Source organism: Dendrobates tinctorius, unplaced genomic scaffold (genome assembly GCF_039654945.1).
Source record: "Dendrobates tinctorius isolate UK_male_01 unplaced genomic scaffold, ASM3965494v1 ptg000090l, whole genome shotgun sequence".
NCBI classification, from domain to species: Eukaryota; Metazoa; Chordata; class Amphibia; order Anura; family Dendrobatidae; genus Dendrobates; species Dendrobates tinctorius.
Window position 1 is genome coordinate 12,615,485 of NW_027361758.1, and position 25,048 is coordinate 12,640,532.

At 42.3% G+C, this 25,048-nt stretch overlaps 1 protein-coding gene across 15 annotated transcripts in view; it reads right to left on the bottom strand.

Annotated features, from left to right (window-relative positions):
• The window catches only part of NCOR2 (nuclear receptor corepressor 2), a 545,344-nt gene that overhangs the window by 47,088 nt on the left and 473,208 nt on the right, over positions 1–25,048 (bottom strand). For 11 of the 15 annotated variants that reach the window (XM_073586128.1, XM_073586134.1, XM_073586131.1 and 8 more), the window contains exons 21-29: positions 24,696–24,816; positions 18,850–19,057; positions 7,433–7,594; positions 6,458–6,597; positions 5,423–5,537; positions 3,203–3,307; positions 1,745–1,836; positions 1,489–1,643; positions 36–178 (exon numbers count right to left, since the gene is read on the bottom strand). In XM_073586128.1, coding sequence (XP_073442229.1) covers positions 36–178; positions 1,489–1,643; positions 1,745–1,836; positions 3,203–3,307; positions 5,423–5,537; positions 6,458–6,597; positions 7,433–7,594; positions 18,850–19,057; positions 24,696–24,816 — 1,241 coding nt within the window. Of the gene's footprint in view, positions 1–35; positions 183–1,488; positions 1,644–1,744; positions 1,837–3,202; positions 3,308–5,422; positions 5,538–6,457; positions 6,598–7,432; positions 7,595–18,849; positions 19,058–24,695; positions 24,817–25,048 lie in introns of all 15 variants that reach the window. The other 4 variants (XM_073586135.1, XM_073586129.1, XM_073586127.1 and 1 more) reach the window with 2 other exon arrangements.

Consider the following 25,048-nt stretch of genomic DNA (forward strand, 5'->3'; position numbering starts at 1 on the left):
CTTTTCAGTGATCTATGGCAGCCTTTGAAACCTACCTTCTATAGAGGCAGTTGGCATGTCCCGTACTGGTAAACCTCGCATCTGCCCTTCCATCATTTCATAAGTGCGTTTCGGAGCGCTTGCCTCTTGAGAGGTCCCAGAAGTCCGATTATCCTCCTTGGAGTTTTGAGAAGATGAACTGCCTAAATAAGGATGCAGGTCACTGTTATCCACACAACAAACAGCAGAGCAACTTCTCTTTCCAGCAGTAACTGACCCCAAAATGAACAACACAACAATCTTAATAAAAGCTTTACGTCAAGATACGCCATGTGTACAGAAGCGAAGACAACGTGGTACTTTGCTTTTCATTGCAATGATGTCTCCATGTTCCCCAATCAGCAGATCATTACAGAACAGAAATTAATCTTTCCATGGAAACACCACTCAGTAGAACAGGAAAGATGCTTCTGTATAATCCTGCCTTTTTTCTACTATGCAGAGTAAGATTATTATCACCATTTCTTCTTGTACTAAATTAAATAATCAACTCTTAAATAGAAATCCAAATTTTAATTAGTGAACAGAAAAACGATAACATGCAGTCGATGCCCAATAAATTATATATTTCCTTCTGAGTTATCCCCCCCCATTATTCAGGACAGCGTCCAGCGGCATGTGTATAACGCACTGTGTACCAACCACCAGAATGGTTCTTCTGCCACGTAACACGGAAAAGCTTAACAAACAATATCTACGACATTGCTATATTACAGAGCCATTAACATGTCAATACACTTCTATGGGGTCTACAGTTACTCTATACACCACTGATTTATTATGGAGCTATGGTGATTTTCCATAGAATGGATGATGATGATGCGTCTTCCATAGAGTCATATTAGGTTTGTCTGAATACAATCTAAGGTAACAGATGTGTCCACCATTACCTTTTCTTGAATTTGATTTGGAATCTAATTTCTTACAAACTTCTAGAAAAGCACATACACATTACATGAGAGTATCAAAAAATATTTTTTTTTTCTTTAAAACCAGTAATCTCAAGTCTCGAGAGAAAAGCACACGTAAAGAAGGTATGAGATATCAAATTTTCACCATTGTCTGACAGTCCATGTTAGGGACCTAATGTCAGGACTACTCACAGTTTTACTAAACCAAACTAACATCACCTGAATGTTCTGTGGAAATCTAAGCTAATTTTTTAAGAAACTATCCCATCTGAATGTCATTATCCAAAATTAGCAAAATGAAGAGTATTCTAATTGACTTGATGATGTCAATGTAAAAGTAATGTAACCAGCAGCACATTTTGCCTTGGTAGGTCATCCTAACTCACTGCATAAAAGCTTGGTGTATTCACGAAATCACATCCAGGTCAAGATTAGAGCCTTGCAAAACAGTGAATATTCATAATGTAGAGGAACCCATTACATTATCATGTTTTACAGAGTCTTTAACAACAGCTCCAAGGAAAGGAAATCACCAAACTTGCCATCGAGGGACAGGATGTGGCCTTTCTTGCCTTTATAAATGACCTGACCTTTGGACAGCGGTTCCTCCCGCATTCGGTCTACCCTGCCAGGACTGTTTTCTCCCATGATCTTCGAAATGGTTCCTTTGTAGAGCACGTCTGCTGGAGTGCCCTGAAGAGTGTGCAGAAAGTCGTGTCAGTGCAAAACGTAAAAGTAAACTAAGATCTTACTGGTGAAGAAACTTTACATGGATGATAATGGGGTGAACTCACATGTGTTATGGACCCTCTGTATGTTATCTGGGCATCTGGAGGTGGTCGATTGCTAGGCAAACCTTTAGTTAGACTTCCTCCATGAGCAGTTCCTGCAAAGGAATAGAGAGACCTCTTTAAAATGACCACTAAACATTCAATCAACAACAGTGGGAATGCAGGGGACACAAGCTACAGGGTGGCATCCTCATAATTGTAAAAAAATAAAAAGAATTTCACTAAAGTCATGTAGATAATCTGTTGTATATTTGACATTCAGCATTGAAAATTATCTACCAGAGATCTTTCCTAGTAGACAAACACTAATGCTACCAAAAATGTCCAGGTGACCGCCGTAGTGGAGTAAGCTGAAGGAGATGAAACACTTCATTTGTACACTAACGATAATATAAAAAAAAATGTTATTATCCATACTGGGAACATCAGGATCTTTTAAGTGCAGTGTTTTTCTATTTTTCATGTTTTGGATGTTTTTACCTTTAGTCACCTCAGTTCTGGGGACATCTTTCACTGTATTTCATACTTTTCTACATTGTACGAGATATTAAAAGTGAATGAATTTCATCCCCTACCACAAACAAGAGAATGATGTCTTAAAGTCATACAGCTGAGGGTATGTTAGTAAAAAACAGCGTACGTAAGTTATCAGCCTGGATGTTACGACAGAGGATTGGTGGTGCTGCTCTATTTAGGCCAAAAAAAAAGATAAAAAGATATTAAAATGTTAAGTAAACTCAACTTATCATAAAATTTAACCAGAATTCTTGCGTAAAATGATCAAACTCTGGCACAACACAAGGCTGTGCTAAAATTTGGCGACTTATGGTGTTCCAGTTTTCGCTGAGCTCCTATGATTTGAGTGAAGATGGGACAAGGGCATGGAAACCTCCCCCACTTGTCACAATGAGTGGCGGTGTTCCTAATGCCACAAATTTTATTCCAGTCCAAGTCTGAAGTAGGATTTATGGCAAGATGCATATGGAGACACACGTCACTTAATGAATCAGGAGCATCTGATTCCAGCACGCATCATTAACAAGAACAGCGTAAAGAACACCGGACTTGATGAATTGGGGCCTTACATCACAAAGATAGAGAACATTTTACTATATAGGGATTTTTTTTTTTTATTTCAATGAAGTTGTTTTAGCTGGTGAACCGTTATCTAAAGCAAGGTGCTCACTGATCACCGGATTGCCGCTTGTCTCACTGGTCTGCCATAATTAGCCCTTACAGGGCATATAGACAGGGCCTATTCAGTGGCATGGAGATCTGTTCAGGATACTATACCTGTTCCACTGTACCCAGTGTTCCTTCTTTGGTGTTCAGAAAATACATGTTTTGGGTGATATCTTAAGTGTTGCCAATCCGCCATTCATTCTATAACGCTAATTGATCCCCAAGATTGATTGATTTATACAGTTTTATAAATGTCTACAAGAAAATAACATATCCTACCCCTAAAAATGGAGCCCTCTTGAGTTGTCTGCATCACTAGGTTCTCAGGCTGGCTCGACTGGCTCTTGGGAGAGAGCTGTTCTTGTTTAACAGCCAAGAAAGGCACTGAAAATAATAAAATACGCTTCTTAAGCAGAGAAATCAGCACTTGACATTAGGCTTTCCCATCTCATCATTCACAGTACAGAGTCACTGACTATTATACAGCAGTCACTAGTACAATACTGAGGTTATTCCAGCAGGGAACAATGCAGATGTCACTCAGATGTCATAGCAATGAATTACAAGTGTTCTTCAATATTCACTTGTATTTTTTTTGTGATCACATATGTATAGAGAGTAATGGAATAGACACTGTGTATTTCATGTTAATATTTGGTGCAGCATTTCATCCCTCTGGGGTATCGGACAACGGAATCCATGTTATGGTGCTGAAGAACGAACTGTGACTCCAGGACTAACAGTCACAAAATGTTCTGGTATAAATAAATACATGAAGCCGTCAGAGCAAGCAAACAGTGATCTAATAAGAGTTTGCCGCAATCTCCTGCCTCCAAGACTCCACTGCAAAGTCCACCATACTGGAAAAGAACTTTTTACATTTTATTATTGGGGGAAATCTGATGACACATTCTAAGGGAAGGTGAACTCCTTTTATTGACCTGAAACAGACTAGTGTCCTGCCAGTTCAATGCCACTATGAATGTCGTTTCATATGTCATGGAGGAGAAGGACAAACAAGCCCAGCATTTGCTGTCTTACTATATATTTCCATGATCATGGATTACATTATAACTACAAAGCGGATTCATTGAGCCCCTTTAGTCAGAAAAGTCGCAAATTTGTGAGCAATGTATGGCTGGGCAAACCTTTTACCATAGTTCTGCAGACTTTTTGAAAGTAGGCCAAGCTTATAGGACAGAAAATGGCATGGCAACTACCTGACAAATTAGGCCACAAAAGTGGCATAAACCATAGCAAAAATGTCCATGAGCCCATGGTGCACAGGCAGCCTAATGATAAGCCAAATTAATTAAAGGGGCTGTCCACTACTTGGACAATCCCTTCTCATTCCTCTTGTGGCATCGTTAAAATAAAAACAGCTCCCGTGTCGACGCCGTTCCAGTGGTGTCACCACTCGCATTCCCGGGGCTCACGTGAGGTTGTTGCGTCAAGCGAGCTCTTGGCCCAATCAGCGCTGACGTCACTGTCCCCACCCTTGCAAGTATTGAACATCAAAAGGAAGTCATTACTGTGGCTGCCCTCAGACTTCCTCTTGATGTTGGATTTGCCTAAAGGCGGAGACAGTGACGTCAGCACTGATTGGGTGGGTGCAAGCTTCACGTGACATGACAATCTCATGTGAGTGCCAACATCGCTGGAACGGTACAAGCACCAAAACTGTAAGGGAACATACATATGTGCAGGATCAGCCATCTTGCATCAGGCTGCAATACTATTTTGAGGTGCTTGGTCATAACTGTGAGGTTTTATATCTCACTACTACTAGTCTCAATCCAAACATCAAGGCATACTAGTTACTGAAGACTGGAGGCCAGAGTAGTGCCAAGCTAAATGTTACGTCATTGAAACCAAAACACCTCCCCGAGAGCTATTGAAAGTGTCGGGGTCTGAAAAGAATTACTTCCCTGTCCTTAAGGGCCACTCCTGGGCAGTGAGTGGCTCAAAAATGGATCAGGTGAAGCAGTCTGCCTCCTATTCTAGGTCATCACATGGATTCACTAATTTTACAAGCCACGGTGATAGGTTCTCTTTAGGACCTGGTATGATCCAGGTCTACTGCAAGTGATTTAATACTTCTCTACAAAAAACTGTTGCCTTCTTACAAGTTAAAATAAAAATAAAAGTTTAGGTTTTACACAACGCAGCAATCAATCTATGCTAAAGGCAACAAAACGCATCATGAATGAAGGGAAGAAACTTTACAGACGTACTGTCATCAGCACTGAACTTTGCTTTAGAAAGAAACTTGAGTTCATAAAGGGTTTGGTCCCTTCAGAGGAAAAGGTCAATGACACAGTCTGTTTGGCAACACCATATTTATACTGGACAAGGATTCTTGTACCTAGCAGACATGCTGAGGACATCACACACAGGCCGTTATGGAAGGACATGTCTGGAGTACTAAAAAAGCACATAAACAACTAGTTATGGTCACTTTGTGGAAACAGCAACAGGAGCAAACAGATTTCAACTTACGCTCCTCACCCGGTTTTTTAGGGTCCAAACTCATTGGTAAACCCATTGTGATAGACCCAACAGGGACTTTTGCATGTTCAGAACTGTATGGTGTATGAAGTGGGATGGGAACACCCTAAAAAAAAAAAGGCATATAGTAAGACAAAAATGGCAACCATACCAGTCACAGCTTCCTGGTACAACATGACAAGAACACAAGATTACTTATAAAACTGTATGACTGCCATATAAAGACTTAGGCCTCATGTAGACGTCCGTGTATCTCGGTCAAATCACGGAAAGCAATGCACAGGCTGGCTGAGAGTCTCAACCCGAGAGTGACAGCCTCATAGAATATATGAGGCAGTCATGCTTCGATCAGGATACCCACAGTCAGTTCATACATTGCGATCCGTGATTGGGCCGAGATCCATGGACATCTGCATGAGCTCTTAATGACAAAAGCCAGTTTTCCAAAAGTGACAATAAGAAATGGCTACCACGGCTCACATGGCAAGCAAAATAACTTTTGAATAGTAAATTTGTCTAAAGGTAAGTGCACATGCGAGTTTTTGCAGCAGATTTTTCTGCAGGAAAAACCAAAGTGTTGGCATGAAAAAAAAAACTTTTGAAAGAATTGACATGCTGTAGACTTGCAAATGCGATTTGATGCTTAAAATCTCCTAGGGAAAAAACAAGGTGCAGGAGATTCCAGAAAGCTCAAGCCCTTTGCTGGTACTGTAAAATGCAGCCTGTAAGCAAGTCCTAGTTACATAGAAATATAAAAAGGCCAGAACTGGATGCCATCACAATTCATGACATTTGTCATTCCAATGTTGGTAAAATTTGGTGACAATATAATGGCAGCCAGATTGGTTGTTGACCAGGTTTCTTGGACAAAACTAAAAACACTATTATCGAAGTTTTAAAAACCTGCCAATATGAGTTTTTAAACAATATTTTTCACCCATTCAAATACAACAATTAACAGATGTAGAATGCACAACATCAAATGTAACCTGCACATAGTAATCACATGAAATAAAGTCCAACTACCTGAGATATGGAGCCCATGGGTCTTTCAATAGCAGCTGGGTGTTTACTGGAGGAGATGAGAGGAGGAGGGTTTGATATGTTGTTAACGCGAGGAGCCAGTGATCGTGAACCATCGTGCAAGTTTAATGGCATGGCATGACCTGTGCAAAAAAGCACAATTAGTTAAACTTCATTTGCAGAGTTATCAACAGTTGTTGGCCACTGGTGACCTCTGGATGCTCATCCCTTTGACATTCTCTTAGTCTCATGGTTGTCATACCTTTGATCCTCTTTGATTTCTGGGTGCATATCCCTTTGATCCCCCCCTTCCCTCTGGGTTCTCATCCTTTTGATCCCCCCTTTACCCCCTGTGTGCTCATCCTTTAAATCCCCCTTACCCTATGGATGCTCATCCCTTTGATCCTGATTTGCCCTTTGATCCCCCCATACCCTCTGTGTGCTCATTTCTTTGATTCCCTCTTACCTCCTTGGTGCTCATCTGTTTGATGTCCTCTTACCCACTAGATGCTCATTCCTTTGATCCCCTCTTACATCTGTGTACTCTACAGTCCTGTGCTGTGTCGCCATGCCCAACATAGTAGTGTGTATGTAAGAAAATACCTTTTGTGCAATACAATATTTCCAAACTTAAGATTTGATTTTTTTTAATTTATTTTTCATTATAGGAGTTTCTACACACAGAATAATTTAAGTGTAGGAGTATGAATGGCGGGTCTCATACCAACAATGAGAACAGTGCTTCCATGTCACTCATCAGAAGAATGGAGGTTGTTGCGGGGTTACTCTCTACCATGGATGGACTTCAGTATATGGCCTTTTTTGAACCTTATTATTGTGTGTTCAATGTACTTCATAAATACAAGTTTTTAAGTTTACATCAAAGGTGAATATAAATACATTTCATGTTAAAAGCTACATCTCTCGGTATGGTAACATACAAGTAACATCCACAATCATTCTATATAAATTTCTCACCTTGAGGGTTATATGGGGATGTGGCTTCATGTTGTGGGAGGGGCTTTAATACTTCTCTGGCAGGCACTTGATACGGTGCTGTAGGCGGCCAGGGTGGAAGGCAAGTCTGCTCAGCGCTTAGCCTCTGACCTTCTACCTGTAACGCCATATACCCAGCCTTGTCTGAAAACAAAACACAGTGAGTTTACCGAACTACAGCACACGTAGAGCACCGCCAGGTAAAAATTACTCAGCGGGACCAGTATTAATCTTTACTTGTCAGTGGTGCACGGAAATGATTGCTCCATGGACAGACTTCCTGTAAGCCTGGAGATGACTAGGAAAGGTCTCGGTAAGAAACTGCATTACAAATGGTGACCTTCTCATTTCTTAGATAAACAGTTATTTCACTGTTATATCAACTTGTGTGGTAGAACAGGTTGGTTCACTAACACGCACCAGGGGAAATAATGCAAGCATCTAAAACATTCCTGACATTCTGGTAACTGCAAGGAAATTCTCTTCTCCACATTTCTGGACCTTACAGTTTTACACCTTTGAAACAGATCAAAAAGTATTGTAACATATGGAGGTCTCCTGTGGTGTCTAGCACCAAGACGTTAGTGCTGCGAGTAGTGGCCTCCATGGATAAGACTTGTTATTCTAGCACATCCCACAGAAGCTCGAGTGGATTGTGAACTGGTATATGTTAAAGTAACCTCCACATGAAGGGTAGAAGTTTCCCAAAAGAGCATCCCAGCAGTACATACTGATGCCATCTGTTACCCAGCGAAGTGATGCGCATGCAATAAGTCATCCATATTTGGTAAAAGAAAACATGATCTACCAGATCCGGCCAGCTTTGTGAGTCATCCAGTTCTGAAGCTCAAAGGACCATTTTTGAAGGCACGGTGGATAGGCGTTAGCATGGATGCTCTGACCGGCCTACAGCTTTAAAGCCCTATGCTAACTTTTTCAGCAATCTATGCTACAGTAGCTCTTCAGTGGGACCAGTCTTCACAGGCTAGCCGTCACACACTGCCTGCATCAATAAGCCCGAGACCTTATTCAGACATGGTCTTTTACGTATTAGCTCTGTGTGTTTTTTTTCACTTATTCATTATGGGTATGTTCAGATTTTTTTAGGCGAATGACTGTCAGCAAAAATTATCAAATAAATAAAAACAGGTGTCAGTATTTTTTGTTTTTACGTACAAACAAAAAAAAAATGGATGTCACACTGATGGTAAAGATGGACAAGCAGACCAAAGTGGGAGAAAATTTGATCCAGCTCGCTGATGAACATCGATGCATATTTGCATGGACCAAAAAAACCCCAGGAATGTCTGAATAAGGCCTCAGAGGCCCAATATAATATTACTCTTCTTAAAGCAATGGTGGTGGGGGAGGATGAGAGGCATGCATTTTTAGTAGGTACTAAACATGGCATGCCAGAACACCCCACAAATGCCAATTAACATTATTGTCTTCACCTGTCAGTGGTTTCAATCTTATGGCCGATTGGCGTGTATACATATAAACATTTATATTTTTTTCCTATACATCTTGAATATTGATAGTGGCTCTCTGGGAAGCGCTGCCCCTTTTAAGGATGTCACTTCCAACCAAAGACTGGCTGAAATATAACACAACCTCACTCACATGAATGGGGATATACTGTAATTAGGGGGCCGAGAGTCCGGGGAATTGTGTGTAAGGAGCGCGGCAATGCTTACGGCACGTCACTCATGTGAGTGGCTGGAGTAATAACAGTTACCAATATAAATGGAACCAGGTTTATAAAGTTTTACATGAGAATATCAAGGGACCCTGTTGAATGAATTTAGCTGCCGAGTATTTGTGATTCTGCCGGCACTATAAATACATCCATAAGAAATGGCTGCTTTAAGCCACATAAAGCTAAAAGTAACCAGCCCCCCTATTTTATCCTGCTAAGCCTCAAACTGACGGGTAAAATATACAAGGTGTCAGCATGCTTACCTTAAAAAATATGAATGAGCTTAACCAGCGCCCTCCTGCTTAGCTGCCGAGCAGGATCCCAACAAGCAGGCTGGACACAACCTTACACAACATATCGGGTGGAAAGGCTTCCTAATATTTCACATTTGCATGGCTCTGTAGAAATCGGCAGGATGACTGCCCTACGAGCCTGACATACAAGGAGCTGAGCTTTTGTGTACAGGGCAATGGCTTCTGTCTGGCTGAGCAGCAGAGATGAAGTATGTGCACATCAGAAATGTGTTCTCGTCCATATACCCAGAGCTGTTCTTCCTGCTGATCGCGGTAAATATTTAAGTGGTGAAAATGTGCTAGGAGGAAGCGTAGGGTAATAAGTGGAATTTGGCCTTGTTTTAATGCACTTGGCTCAGAGTGTAACTCTACAATTATAAGCCCTATAATCACACCTCCTGGAGCGGCCTCAGCACACATAACCCACAAGCCGCTCCGCACAGAATACAGCCCTGTTATTACAGCAAATCTACCTACAGTAATAGCAGATCAGCTACTTGCCCAGCATATCAGCGCAGGCACCTAATGGACTTAAACAGATAATCCCATCACCAAGATCCTATCCCAATATGTAGTACTTAGCAGAATATTAGCAAATGCCTCGAATTAGAAATATAGTATAGTTCTTCTGATTTGCTACGTCTCTTACTCCATGAGCAGGGCATTGCAGTAGCTTCGGTACCCATGATTATGACCACTAAGAACTAACTGTCACTATATGGGTGGTCATAACCATGGATACCTAAGCTACTGCAATGCCCTGCGCATGGGGCAAGCAACATAGCGAATTAGAAGGACTATACTACATTTCTAATTGGAGGCATTTGATAATATTATTATACCTTCTGCACATTGGGATAGGATTTTGGAGATGGCAATACCCCTTTAATTCTGGTCTCTTGACCCTCCCATACATAAGCGAGTTTGCTCTGCTGAGCGCTCGTGCCCTATGTGAGCGAACCGGTGACAGACATCGCAGTTGTTGGCTGATAAGATATCTTAGGCTATGTGCCCAAGTTGCAGAAATGCTGCGGAATTGTCCGCAACTCCCCACCGCGGGTAAAACGCATGGCGGAATTCGCATGCTTTTTCCTGCAAAACACAAGCGTTTTGCAAGCGCTTTTAGCTTGCAGAATGCTAGCGCTTTTCCAAGCGATTTGAAGCATCGCTTGGAAATGTGATTGACAGGTTGGTCACACTTGTCAAGCATAGTGATTGGCAAGTGTGAGCAGCTTTTTACTATTGAGGCCGCTTAGGCGGCCTCAATAGTAACAGATAGGATGTTAAAAACAATTAAAAAAATAAAAAATAGGGATATACTTACCCTCATGAGACCGCTACGTCATCCGAGGTCATTCGCGCAATTCATCCCTGGGAACGGAAGTTTCCTCCGGCGCCAATGAGGACCAGAAGGACTCCGGGGGCCAATAGAGGGTAAGTATATCCCTATTTTTTATTTTAATTCTATTTTTTACAGGAATATGGTACCCAGGGCCTGGAGGACAGTCTCCTCTCCTCCAGACCCTGGGTACCATCCGCACATGAAGCGCTCACTTTACGCATGGTGGGCATAGCCACATGCGTAAAGTGAGCGTTTCAATGCAATCCTATGGCGACGGAATCACTGCGATTGTGCAGAATTAATGGACATGTTGCGGATTTTACCGCTATGCGATTCCTCAGCGAATAAATCCGCAGCATTGCACAGCAACAGCAGAATCCCATAGGATTGCATGGGAATGCGTTTTTTTAAGCGTTTCCACAGGAGCAAAAACGCGGCGGAAACGCTTAAAAGACGCAACGTGGGCACACAGCCTAACAGAACAAAAGGATCTGCCGCTTGCAATCGGATACATCGAATCCTTATCTCTCATATCAGTCGTCTGTTGGGGTCACCATACAACCTTAGATTTCTGGCTGAATCTGTCTATATTGGCATGTTCGGCCGACGTAGGCTTAATGTGCATTGTGCCCTGAGGATATGAGCACATGTTATGTATTTGTTACAGATATATCTGCATCAAAAACATGTTTCTTGGCAGGAAAAACACTGCATTAAAAATGTACGTTTATTCAGCGTGCTTGATGCAGCTTTTTTTTCCCAGTCATTAGAATGGGTAAAAACCACTGAAAAAATTCTTAACCTACTACAAAATCAAAAGGAAAAAATGATAAACATATGAGATTTCAGACATCTCATTCACTTTGCTGGGAAAGTAAAATGCTGCATATTTCTCAGCATAAATGCCACGTGTGCATTTACTGTTATTTTCATTTTTATTTCATTGATCATTACGCATGAAAATAGGAAACTTTGTAATGTCTACACCAGAGAAATCTGCTTCTTTCCCCTCCAGGATTAATCTTACATTCTCAATTCAAGGGTAAAATCTGTAATCAGTGAAGACGGATTTTCCCTTTACTGAGATAGGAGATGACAACAAGTGCGGAGTTTGTTTTTTGCGAGGTGGGTCGAAGTTTTGACAAACACTATTCATTGCATGGGAGAAAAGGAAAGAAATCCTAAGTGCCGTGAAATGGCCCAAAAAAAAAAAAAAAATGCAATTCTGCTATTGTGACTGAGCAATAGTATTCCCTAGATCAATACAATGAAGGCTATTTAAGTAGTGACAAACCTGTTGAAATTTTAAATAATATAAATAAAAACAAAATGGTTTCTGGCGCCATAATTTTGAGTATCACATTTTTTTTTATTATTTCTCTGGAGCGGTGTTAGGTCTTGTTTTTAGTGCGGTGAGTAGTAAGGAGCAAACATGCTCGGATAACGACTTATCGGAGCATGCTTGGGTGTTATCTGAGTATCTCAGAGTGCTGGTATATTATGTTTGTGTCCCTGCTGCTGCATGATTTGCGGCTGTTAGTCTGAACACATGTGGGGATTGTGTAACAAACAGGCAACACCGCATATGTCCAGGCTCATGGACGTACCCACCATGGGGGGTAGGGGGGGCAGCTGCCCTCCCCAGAAGCAGGGGAGCACAATGAAAGAATACCTCCTGGCTGCAATTTTAAGGGACACGAGCCCTTTAAAAGCACAGGCCACGTATGTGCATGGGTGCGCGCACGCAGCGTTCATTACCTGAACCGCCTTGTCGCACATCCCAATGTATTCTGGCAAGTGTGCACCCGGCGTATGACGTCAGTGTCATGCGACGGGCGCACACATTCACCGCCAGCCTCTGCTATGACGGCGGCCATTTTACCTTGTGTGCGCCGGACCTGAAGAGAGGACGCCGCCCAGTGCTGGGAGCGCAGAAAGGTAAGAGGAATGTGTGTGTGTGTGTGCATGGGGGGGGGGACCAGGCTGGAGACAAATGGGGACGGACCAGGCTGGGGACACATGGGGGCGGAACAGGTTGGGGAAACATGGGGGCGGACCAGGCTGGAGACACATGAGGGGGGGGGACCAGGCTGAAAACACATGAGGGGGAACAGACTGAAGACACATGAGGGGGACCAGGCTGGAGACACATGGGGGGGGGACCAGGCCGAAGACACATGGGGGGGACGAGGGACCAGGCAGAAGACACGTGGGTGGGGGGGACGAGGCTGGAGACACATGGGGGGATCCAGGCTGGAGACACATGGGGCAGCAGGACAAGGTGCCAGGATGGATACATATGGGGGGGCAGGACAAGGGACCAGGATGGATATATGGGGGCCAAGATGGATGTATTGGGGAGCCAGGATGCATATATATGGTAGAGCCAGGATGTAGATGTATGTATATATATGATTTATGGGGGGGGAGCAGCACAAGGGACCAGTATGGATATATAGGGAGCAGCACATGGGACAAGGATGAATATATGGGAGTGGCAGCACAAAAGGCCAGGACGGATTTATGGGGATGGGAGCACAAGGGACCAACATGGATATATATGGGAGGGTGGCAGCACAAGGGACTAGAATGGATATATGGGGGGGGCAGCACAAGGGGTCCAGGATGGATATGTGGGGAGCAGCACAACAGGCCCGGATGGATATATGGGGGGATGGCAGAACAAAGGACCAGCTTGGATATATTGGGGGGGGGGAGCAGCACATGGGCACATAATTGTTACATGAGGGGAGCACCACAAAGGACCAGTATGGATATATAAAGGAAGCAGCACATGGGCCCATGATTGATATATGGGGGGGATCAGCACAATGGATGGATATATATATAGGGGGGAGGAGTATAATGGACATATATGGGGGCCTGTATGGATAGCTGGGGGCAGGAAGGATATCTGGGGCCCAGGCTGCAGATATTGGGGCCAGGCTAGACAAGGGACATGAGGGGCCAAGATGGGGCATATAATAAAATAAAGGGTGCCAGGCTGGGCGAGATTATTAAATAAAGAGGGACTTAATTACTTTTTGGGAGTCAGAATGAGGAACATGCTGTATTAGTTTATGGTGACAAGTGGGGAACATAATCTCTTTAGGATCCAATTAGGGATATTATTACTACTGTCATATCATTTACTTCTTAGGAAACTGTTTTCCATGGAGGGAGCAACATCAGAGTCCTGTTACTATACAGTGTGGCACCATGTTGCTTTTTTTTCATCTAACATAGTGTTGAAGTCGGGGAAAAAAGTGGGCAAAGTGCTCTGAAAGCTATCAGCTATTGACGACTGTTATATTTTGCAGAGACGAGCCCTGGCTGCAAGAAGTGATGGTCTGTGCTGGATGAAGAAAAGCGAAGACAAAGGACTTCAACTACAGATGTCACTGGTGAGTTCAGTGTATTACATGTACACGCGCTCTATACACTATATATAGAGCTCCTGTGTACAATGTCACTGGTGATCCCTGTATTACCTGTACACTTACATTATATACAGAGTTCCTGTGTATGTCATTGGTGATTACTGTATTACCTGTAAACTGACACTATACAGAGCTCCAGTGTATAATATCATTAGTGATCACTGTATTACCTGTACACTATATACAGAGCTCCCATGTATAATGTCACTGGTGCTCATTGTGTAGTCATTATACTCTGCATGTTTGAGTAAACAGCAGACATTTATAGTATAGCTTTCCAGGAGCATACATCAACTGATTGCTTATTAGCTATGAGGTTCTATACCATGCAGCAGAAAAATACATATAATGGGAGTTGCAGGTCCCTCTCTTTTTGCACTGATCTTGGAAACTTGTATGTCTTTTAATGTTTTGATATTTGTATTAATAAAAGTAATTATATTTTACCATTTGAAATGCTCTGGTGTTGATCTGTACTCCAATTGGAGGTGATCTTGGATTTTTGCACTGGTGCTCACTGTATTACCTGTACACTATATACAGAGCTTTGTGTATAATGGCACTGGTGGTAATAATAGTGTTTTTAGTATTGTGGTTTGTATTCATGATCAGTATTGTAGTATTCAATCACTGTGTGGTGGCAATTTGTGGTCTGGTCATGGTGTGGTCTTATTTGTCCCTAGTATGAGGTATTTTTCGGTCAATATGAGGTGGAATATGTAGTCTAGTTATGGTGTGGCGGTATTTCTCTTTGTATGTGATATTATTCAGTCACTATGTGATTAGTTCATGGTGTGGTGGTATTGCTCTTGGTATAGGGAATTGTGTGGTGTATGGTGGTCGACCATGGCTTGCCCCCCGCCCCAGTTTTGATCCTGGGTACGCCCATGTCCAGGCTGTATAACAGCCAAGCATGATCGGATAAGACGTTGTCTGAACATGTTCACTCATCACTAGTGGTGAGCTGACGTGTTCATTGATACCATTTTGTGGTAGATATGAAGTTTTCATTGCTTCTAATTGAATTTTTTGGCCAGCGTTGCAGCAACAACAACAACAAAAAAAAAAAAAACCCGCAACTACGGCATTCAGATTTTTTCTCAATCTGGTCAATTATTATATTTTGGTAGAGCACACTTTTACACATGCAACAACATTAAATATGCTTCATTTTTTTATTCAATTATTTTTAATAGGGAAAAAGGATAGTGATTCAAATTTTTGTATATTTTTAAATATTTATAATTTTTTTTTTTGCCCTGTTTTTTAGTCTCCTTAGGGGACTTAAACCTGCAATTGTGTTTCTTCTTTGGAGCTGAGCTTCACAGAAGGACTAAGTTAGTAGTTACAGGGGCCTTCAGCAGGTCCTCAGCTGCCCTGGTAACCCATTGATTGGGTGGAAGCTGGTCACCACATGTGCCGGTAGTGACGTCATTTACAGTCATGGCCAAAAGTATTGACACCCCTGCAATTCTGTCAGATAATACTCAGTTTCTTCCTGAAAATGATTGCAAACACAAATTCTTTGGTATTATTATCTTCATTTAATTTGTCTTAAATGAAAAAACACAAAAAGAATTGTCCTAAAGCCAAATTGGATATAATTCCACACCAAACATAACAAAGAGGGTGGACAAAAGTATTGGCACTGTTCGAAAAATCATGTGATGCTTCTCTAACTTGTGTAATTAACAGCACCTATAACTTACCTGTGGCACCTAACAGGTGTTGGCAATAACTAAATCACACTTGCAGCCAGTTGACATGGATTAAAGTTGACTCAACCTCTGTCCTGTGTTCTTGTGTGTACCACATTGAGCATGGAGAAAAGAAAGAAGACCAAAGAACTGTCTGAGGACTTGAGAAACCAAATTGTGAGGAAGCATGAGCAATATCAAGGCTACAAGTCCATCTCCAAAGACCTGAATGTTCCTGTGTCTACCGTGTCATCAAGAAGTTTAAAGCACATGGCACTGTGGCTAACCTCTCTAGATGTGGCCGGAAAAGAAAAATTGACAAGAGATTTCAATGCAAGACTGTGCGGATGTTGGATAAAGAACCTCCACTAACATCCAAACAAGTTCAAGCTGCCCTGCAGTCCGAGGGTACAACGGTGTCAACCCGTACTATCCGTCGGCATCTGAATGAAAAGGGACTTTATGGTAGGAGACCCACGAAGACTCCACTTCTTACCCCGAGACATAAAAAAGCCAGGCTGGAGTTTGCCAAAACTTACCTGAAAAAGCCTAAAACATTTTGGAAGAATGTTCTCTGGTCAGATGAGACAAAAGTAGAGCTTTTAGGGCAAAAGCATCAACATAGAGTTTACAGGAGAAAAAAGAGGCATTCAAAGAAAAGTACATGGTCCCTACAGTCAAACATGGCAGAGGTTCCCTGATGTTTTGGGGTTGCTTTGCTGCCTCTGGCACTGGACTGCTTGACCGTGTGCTTGGCATTATGAAGTCAGAAGACTACCAACAAATTTTGCAGCATAATATAGGGCCCAGTGTGAGAAAGCTGGGTCTACCTCAGAGGTCATGGGTCTTCCAGCAGGACAATAACCCAAAACACACTTCAAAAAGCACTAGAAAATGGTTTGAGAGAAAGCACTGGAGACTTCTAAGGTGGCCAGCAATGAGTCCAGACCTGAATCCCATAGAACACCTGTGGAGAGATCTAAAAATGGCAGTTTGGAGAAGGCACCCTTCAAATATCAGGGACCTGGAGTGGTTTGCCAAAGAAGAATGGTCTAAAATTCCAGCAGAGCATTGTAAGAAACTCATTGATGGTTACCGGAAGCAGTTGGTCGCAGTTATTTTGGCTAAAGGTTGTGCAACCAAGTATTAGGCTGAGGGTGCCAATACTTTTGTCCGGCCCATTTTTGGAGTTTTGTGTGAAATGATCAATGTTTTGCTTTTTGCTTCATTCTCTTTTGCGTTTTTTCATTTAAGACAAATTAAATGAAGATAATAATACCAAAGAATTTGTGTTTGCAATCACTTTCAGGAAGAAACTGAGTATTATCTGACAGAATTGCAGGGGTGTCAATACTTTTGGCCATGACTGTAAATGACAATGTCAGGGACTGACAGCAGCATTTATGTGGGTAATCTACAGTGATAGGAGCAAGCTCTAGTTGTTGTTGTTGTTACAGGCAGATTCCGGCTATGTAGCATTACCTAATATGAGGCAGGCTCAGCTCCTGAGCCCGCTCTGTACATGGAAACATGACTTAGGACGTAACAGTATTTGCTATCCCAGGAAGGGGTAAAAGTATACTGGAGCTACAAACTTAAAATGTAATGTGCAGAGCATCAACTTGTCACTGGAGGAATCTGGATTGAACTTGGATAGTAACAAGCTCGATCATCTACTTTCTCAGGGGGCACTCTTAAGCCCCCGTCACACATAGCGATCGCGCTAGTGAGATCGCTGCTGAGTCACAAGTTTTGTGACGCAACAGCGATCTCACCAGCGAGATCGCTGTGTGTGACCGCTATCAGCGACCGGCCCTCCCTGCCGGGTATCGCTGATCGTTCATGAAAGGTCAGGACATTTTTTGGGTCGTTGGTCTCCCGCTGGCCAGCACGCATCGCTGCGTGTGGCAAGTGGGAGAGCAATGACCAGCGATCAACACGCTGGTAACCAAGGTAAACGTCGGGTTTCTAAGCAGTGCGCGGTGCTTAGAAACACGATGTGTACCTTAGTTACCAGCGCGCTGTTGCAGGGAGCTGGTAACCAAGGTACACATCGGGTTTATAAGTGACGCGCGCCGCTTAGAAACCCGATGTGTACCTTAGTTACCAGCTCCCTGCATCAGTGCGCTGATAACTAACGTACACAGCGACGAGCCCGCTCGGCGTTGCTGGTGCTGATCGCTGGTGAAGCTGCCTGTTTGACAGCTCACCAGCAATCATGTAGCGACACACCAGCGATCCTGACAAGTAGATATCGTTGTCGGGATCGCTGGTGAGTCGCTATGTGTGACGGGGCCCTTAGTGTGCATATTTATGGTACCATTGTGTGGTAGGTCTGTGGGCTGAATGAGTGCATTCTTGTGTGTATGGTTGGCTAAAATAATGAATACTTTACTTTAGGAACCAGTTCTGTAAAGGAACCTGTCACCAGTTTTCTGTTATGGAATCTGAGAGTAGCATAATGTAGGGGCAGAGCGATGTGTCACTTATTGGGCTGCCTGTTGTAGTTATGATAATCTCCTGCTGGTAAAGCAATGATTTTATCACTAGTAGACTAATAAACCTGCTGCCGTGTAGTCCTGCATATTCAAGAGCCCTGTATAAACCCATCACTGATTGGCAGTTTTCTGCCTATGCACAACCCAGATAGAGAGCTGCCAATCAGTGGTATGTACGGGGTTATACAGGGCTCAGTATTCATAGAACTAGTAGATCTGCAGCAGACTAATGAGTGAATTGTATCAAAATTGCAGCAAGCAGCCCAGTAAGTGATATATCGCTGGAATCAGGGTCTCTGCCCCTACATCATGCCGCTCTCAGATGGAGTAGAAAAAACGTGTTGACAGATTTCCTCTAGCCCTGTCAGCAATTAACAACGCAGCTGGAAAGACGCCTAATGTCATTGGTGCACTACTCAAAATGACATACCATCGTTATCTGCAGCTGTCCCATTAGGGCTACTGATTGTCTGCGGTTCTTTTTCACATGTTAAATGAGAAGGAGGATACTTGGTCAGAGCTTGTCCATCCAGGGCCGACTCGTGAACCTTGGTGATCTGCTCTTGATAAAGGGCCAAAGCATGGTGAGGCTTCATGTGAACAGCTTGAGGCACTGACTCAGAGAAGCCTTCTGACATCTGAAAGAAGAAAAAAAATTTAACAACTTCATCTAATCATGCGGTTTCAAAAGTAGCATAAAACACGAAGCAGACCGAGATCAGGGCACAAAGAACCACTGGGTCACCGACAGAGAATTGCAGATTCATAGACTGACAGATGATGATGCATGAACACGGGCTACAGAAACCACAAGGAGCATTCAGTGTACTCACTTTGGTCTGCCAACTAGGGGATTCAGAATCATGCACCACACCGTTTCATTTTCCCATATTATTACCACCACATAATAATGCTCTGTGTACTCTGACTACAAAGACTGTGCAGGCAACAGAATTTGGGCTAGAACCTACAAATTAAACCTACTCAACAGTTCTCATACACAAGTTATATAATATTACATAATCATACAATAAATTATATTATTTATTCATTTTGTAGCTTTAAGTGAACCTGCCTGCTGATGCACGGGCAGCAAGTATCAGCTGTAGGGTTCCGTTTAAACAAAAAATAAAAAATGTAAGAAAAATAAATTCGATATTAAAAAAAATAAAATGTAAAAACATAAAACGTGATAAAATTTGGAAAATAATATTTTCATGTATCCTAGGCACCTTGATGATCAGTATAGTAGTTGCATGTAAGTCAAGAATCTCTGGTGAGAACATTAAATGGTAACTCATAAAAACAAGCTACACCCTATATAGAGGATTTGGGATTGCGGGGGGTTACAACTGCTGGGACCTCCATAGATCCTAAGATCAGGGTCCCGGAACGCCGAGAACAGGGATCTGCAGCAGCGCGTAGCACTCGGCTATCTCCAGCAGTCTTGCAGACAATGAATGGAGCGGAGATTGGGCATGCACACCTCTGTTCCATTCAAAATGGGGCTTTAACCCCTTCACAATATGAGCTGTAGATGTATGGCGCAAGTCAGAAGCGGAAGGTAGTGGATGCGTGTTACAGCCAGGACCCTGCCTCTAACAATCGTGTGTGGAAGCGGCATGCCGGTATGGGGACACATCATATCATGGGCCCATCATCACGCCCATCACATGATTGAGGATGATGAATGGATTGCTATGACAGCAGGGGGTCTGTTGAAGACCTCTATGCTTGTCATTATGGAGATACCATCACACCCCATCTGCGGCCAGACTTCAAAGGAGACAGTGATTTTTACTATATGCAGCAATACTGTGGCACCGCTGCATATAGGACAAGCGATCAGAAGATCGGCATGTTCAAGTCCCCTAAAGGAAACTAACAAAAAAAGGGAAAATAAAAAAAAGGTTTCCGAAAAGATATAAAAATAAAAAACCATTACAAATAAAACTTAAAAAAATACACATGTAGTATCGCAGTGTTAAAAAAAATCTGATCTATCAAAATATAAAAATAATTAACTTGATCGGTAAACAGTATTTTTTTCATTTATACAAGAACGCCAACAATTATGTTTTTTTGATTGCTGCAATACTACAAAAAAAAAGTGTAAACAGCGATCAAAGAATCACATCTACCCAAAATGGCATCAATAAAAATGTTGTCGTGCCCTGCAAATAATAAGCAGCTCCATCAGCTGAAAAATTAAAGTTACGGAAAATGGCTATGCAGCCCCAACCCCTCCATCTTTTTTTTTTTAAACTTTGAATTTTTTTTCACCACTAAAATACTAAAAAAAAAAAGGACATTTGGTATCTCCATAAATGCATATTGATCAACAGAACCGTATTGAGAGTTCATTTTTATCACGCAATGTACACCATAAAAATATTTCCCAAAAAACAAAGTCAGAAATGCGTTTTGCTTTTTTTTTTTGTTTTTTTTCACAATTTCTTCCCAATTGGAATTTTTTTCCTGTTCTCCAGTACACTGTTATAAAAAATGAATAGTGTCATTCAAACTTACCCTGCAAAAAAAAAGCCCTGACATGTCTATGTGGACAGAAAGGTAAAAAAATAGTTCCAGCTCTGGGCAGAAGGTGAGGAAAAAACAAAAATGCAAATATGGAAATGGTCAGCATCGTGGCGAAGTTAACTCCTCATTTTCAGGGCTCCAGAGCACTGATCATAGGATAGCTGGGGTCCATTCGCTGTATAGGGGAAGTTGTATTTTTTGGGAATAGCCCTTTTTTCACTAAACTATAAAATGAAAGGTTTGTACCATAAACAACATTTCTATTACTTATTCACAATATAGGTGATAAATGTATAGTCACTCCATGTCCCAATGCTCAGACTCCCACCTATCAGAAGCACTAGGGTTGTGTGTTTGAATCGATTGATGGTCACGCATGCACACCATCACCTCCAGAGGGCAGCGAGGCAGAGGGTAGCGAGGCAGAGGGCAGCGAGGCAGAGGGCAGCGAGGCAGAGGGCAGCGAGGCAGAGGGTAGCGAGGCAGAGGGCAGCGAGGCAGACATTGGTGAGCATGATTGCCAATGCTTAAACATTCACCGACTGGCAGTTGTTTCATTTATACAGGATGCGGTACCGCAGAGAACGATGTCAGATATCATATTAGAAGAATATTGCTCAAAAATTAAAAAGTTTTATGAAACATCGGCACATCAGAAATGTTGGTAAACTCGCTGCAAATTGATGAAAATTAAACTATACATGCAATGGAAAATAACCATTCAGCAGAACAAACAGCCCTCTCATCAGCACATTTAACAGACTCAACAGAGTAAAAGATAGAGACAGATAACTTGATCGCTTCGTACAAGTGAACACCATAAATGATGACTAGAATCTGACGGGCAGAACGGCTCTTGCACGAGAGGCCTTGTTGTGCATCTAGCTACATCATCTGACAGCGCTGACATGCAAATCAAGACACGGAGCCAGACACAGGCAGCACAGAGGAGACATCAGAAAGGGAACTAGGGGATGAATCTCCCCCCAACCCACCCCCAAGTTAACCATATTTTAAAGTACATTCTCTTATTTTTTGCATCACTGTCTCTGTTAAATAAAAATCTTGATATTGGGTATCTTGCAGGCTTCTAACCCACAAGCTTCATAATACGCTGACGCTTCCAGAAGTCACCTCACTTTTTATCACAAACAGGATTATAAGAAAAAGGTAACATATATATATATATATATATATATATATATATATATATATATATATATATACACATACATACATACATACACACACGTTATACCGCATACCATATATCAGGATCAGTTCATTCACAACAGAGGATGGCCAAAGCTCACCGCTTCCCCCTCCCTGCACAGTGACCTCTGCACTGATTACAGAGCATGCTTAGAACACTCGCCAAAAGAGGTCAGTGAACATCTCAAGTCCAATGCTTGATATGGTATATATGGCTGCCATAAAGCATATATATATATATATATATATATATATATATATATATATATATATATATATATATGCTGTTAAATATCCTGAGACCTTGCTACCTTTTCAGTGACCACGCAATATAAAAATAGCCATGCCAAGTTAGATGAAGATGACGCCTTTGGAGATACCAGCCCACATCTCCATTTAGAACTCATTGAATGTGCTTTTAAGTTTTTCTCTTTAATCTTTCTTTAGTCTCTTTTACACTATCTGATTGATTTCATCAATCTGTATTCTAGAGATTGGTATCCTCAGTCATGTCTGTACTACTTGCTTTTAGTGTTTCGATTTTACACTCCCAAGGTGTATTGTGCGCTGCCTTGCTTGGCATTATTTACTTTCTATTTTTTTACCTATAATTCATTCGCACAGACCTTTGACTTCATTTGTCAGAGTAACCATTTTTCAGTATTTTCATTTAACATTGAATGTTTATAAATTGAATTATTATACACCTAACTATGTCTCTTTTGTTTATTGACCCTTTACCCCATGTTTAGCCCAGTTCTCATTATTTTATATATTTTTTATACGACTATACTACCTGCCCAAGAAGCGTATATATCTTTTTTTATTTTTTTTAACTATTTATTTAGACAATTAAACATCATCTACCACAAACTGCAGATGATTTATGCTGCCCAAACCCCGAAGAGCATGAATGAGAACCTGCCTGTATGACATACATGAGAGGGAGAGAGCTGACAATCACCTGTAGCAGCGCTGGGAAGAGTTGGCCGGTGGGTGGTGACGGACACTAGTCTGGTCTCCGGCTATGGTCCCCAGCCGGATCTTCAAAGAATATTACTCTAAAACACCGAAGCTTTTCAGAAGATACTACGCCTTGCTACAATTATACAGCCAGGCTGTGATTCATGTTGCCAGTGGTTTGAGCAGCATGAACTGCCCGACAGCTTCCATTTAAAACAGTGTTGTACCCGGTGGCACACATTTACTACTACTATATGCCTTTTCTGCCAGCCTTCAACAACCCAACTTTATTAAGGATCTCTGCACACTGGTGCGCCTTACACTTTTCTTCTCTTATAGATTTCACAGTGCCCATCTATGCCAAAACCAAAGAAAAAACAGAAAAAGGGGCTGGTGTAGCTGCTGAAATGAGCAGTCAACCAGGCCCTTCACACACAGCATTGGTCATGAATCGGAAAAAGAAAATCTCTCCCAGACAGTTTTCAAAACTCTAAAGGGCCTGTCACACTAAGAGATATCGCTAGCAATATCGCTATAACTAGTGACGTTATAGCGATACTGCTAGCGATATCTCTGTGTGTGATACTTACCAGCGACCGTCTCCCCCGCTGGTTATCGCTGATCGCGCGAGAACAGGTTGGACTGTTTCTCGTCGTCAGCTTCCTGTGGCTCTTCCTGCTGTGAGGACGAGCGACGCGTGGAGCCGGGCGGGAGGACGCAGGATCGCCTGGTGTGACAGGTAAGTAGCGATCCCCGTCCCCAGCGATGTCGCTGGTGAGATCTGCCTGTGTGGCAGCTCACTAGCGACCACTTAGCGATGTACCAGCGATCCTGACCGTGTCATATCGCTGGTCGGGATCGCTGGTACATCGCTAAGTGTGACAGTACCTTAAGACAGGGGGAATATCTGAAGATTGTGGCACCTGTAAAAACTGAAGATAATTAGTACAGATGTAGCAAATCTTAACATAGCACACAGGGCGGTAACTATACCAAGGTGCAGAAGACCAACTCGGCACAAACCATTGAACATAAGGCAGGTGTCGAGACCGTTTCTGCAACAAAATTTCTTATTGTAGAGAGAGGGTATGTAAGGCTCATTGAGCCTATGGAATAAAGATAGTTGAAAGGTGACAACTAGTGATGAGCGAGTATACTCATTACTCGGGTTTCCCAGAGCATGCTCGGGTGATCTCTGGGAGATTTAGTTTTCGTCGCCTCAGCTGCATGATTTGCAGTTGCTAGACAGCCTGAATACATGAGGGGATTGCACATATTCAGGCTGTCCAGCAGCCACAAATCATGCAGCTGAGGCGATGAAAACTAAATCTCCCAGAGATCACCCGAGCATGCTCTAGGAAACCCGAGTAATGAGTATACTCGCTCTTCACTAGTGACAACCGCTAAGTCATAAATGTCTCCATGCTCTACTAGAAAATATACATTGTAAGCCTTTGTCAGAACTGTGTCATATACACCAAATACTCAGAAGAATGGGTATTGTTCCCCTATTCTGCCCCTTATGTCCACGCACAGTGAATTGCTTTTCTTGCAGTTACTTACAATGGGTGGAATGGAAGCCGCTCTCTGCTTCAGTTGTTTCAGGTCCATTGGTTTCTGAGGCGAGGCTTTAACTCGCGCGTCACTGCCAGAGCTCAAGAGACTAGGCCGGGGAGACATGAGCCTGCACTCAGAAAACACAAAAGGTCAGTCTGCTGCTTACTTCTTGTTTCCATATTCAAAGATATCGAATCTAAGAACCTTTTTAATTAGTTTTGATGGATGCATCATTTGTCAAGATTACACAAAAATGCACCAGATTTACCAAAATTTGCCAAAGACATGCATGAAGCAGAAGTCTGGAACAAATTGCTAGACTTGTTAGACACACTTTACGCCACATCTATTGGTGCGCT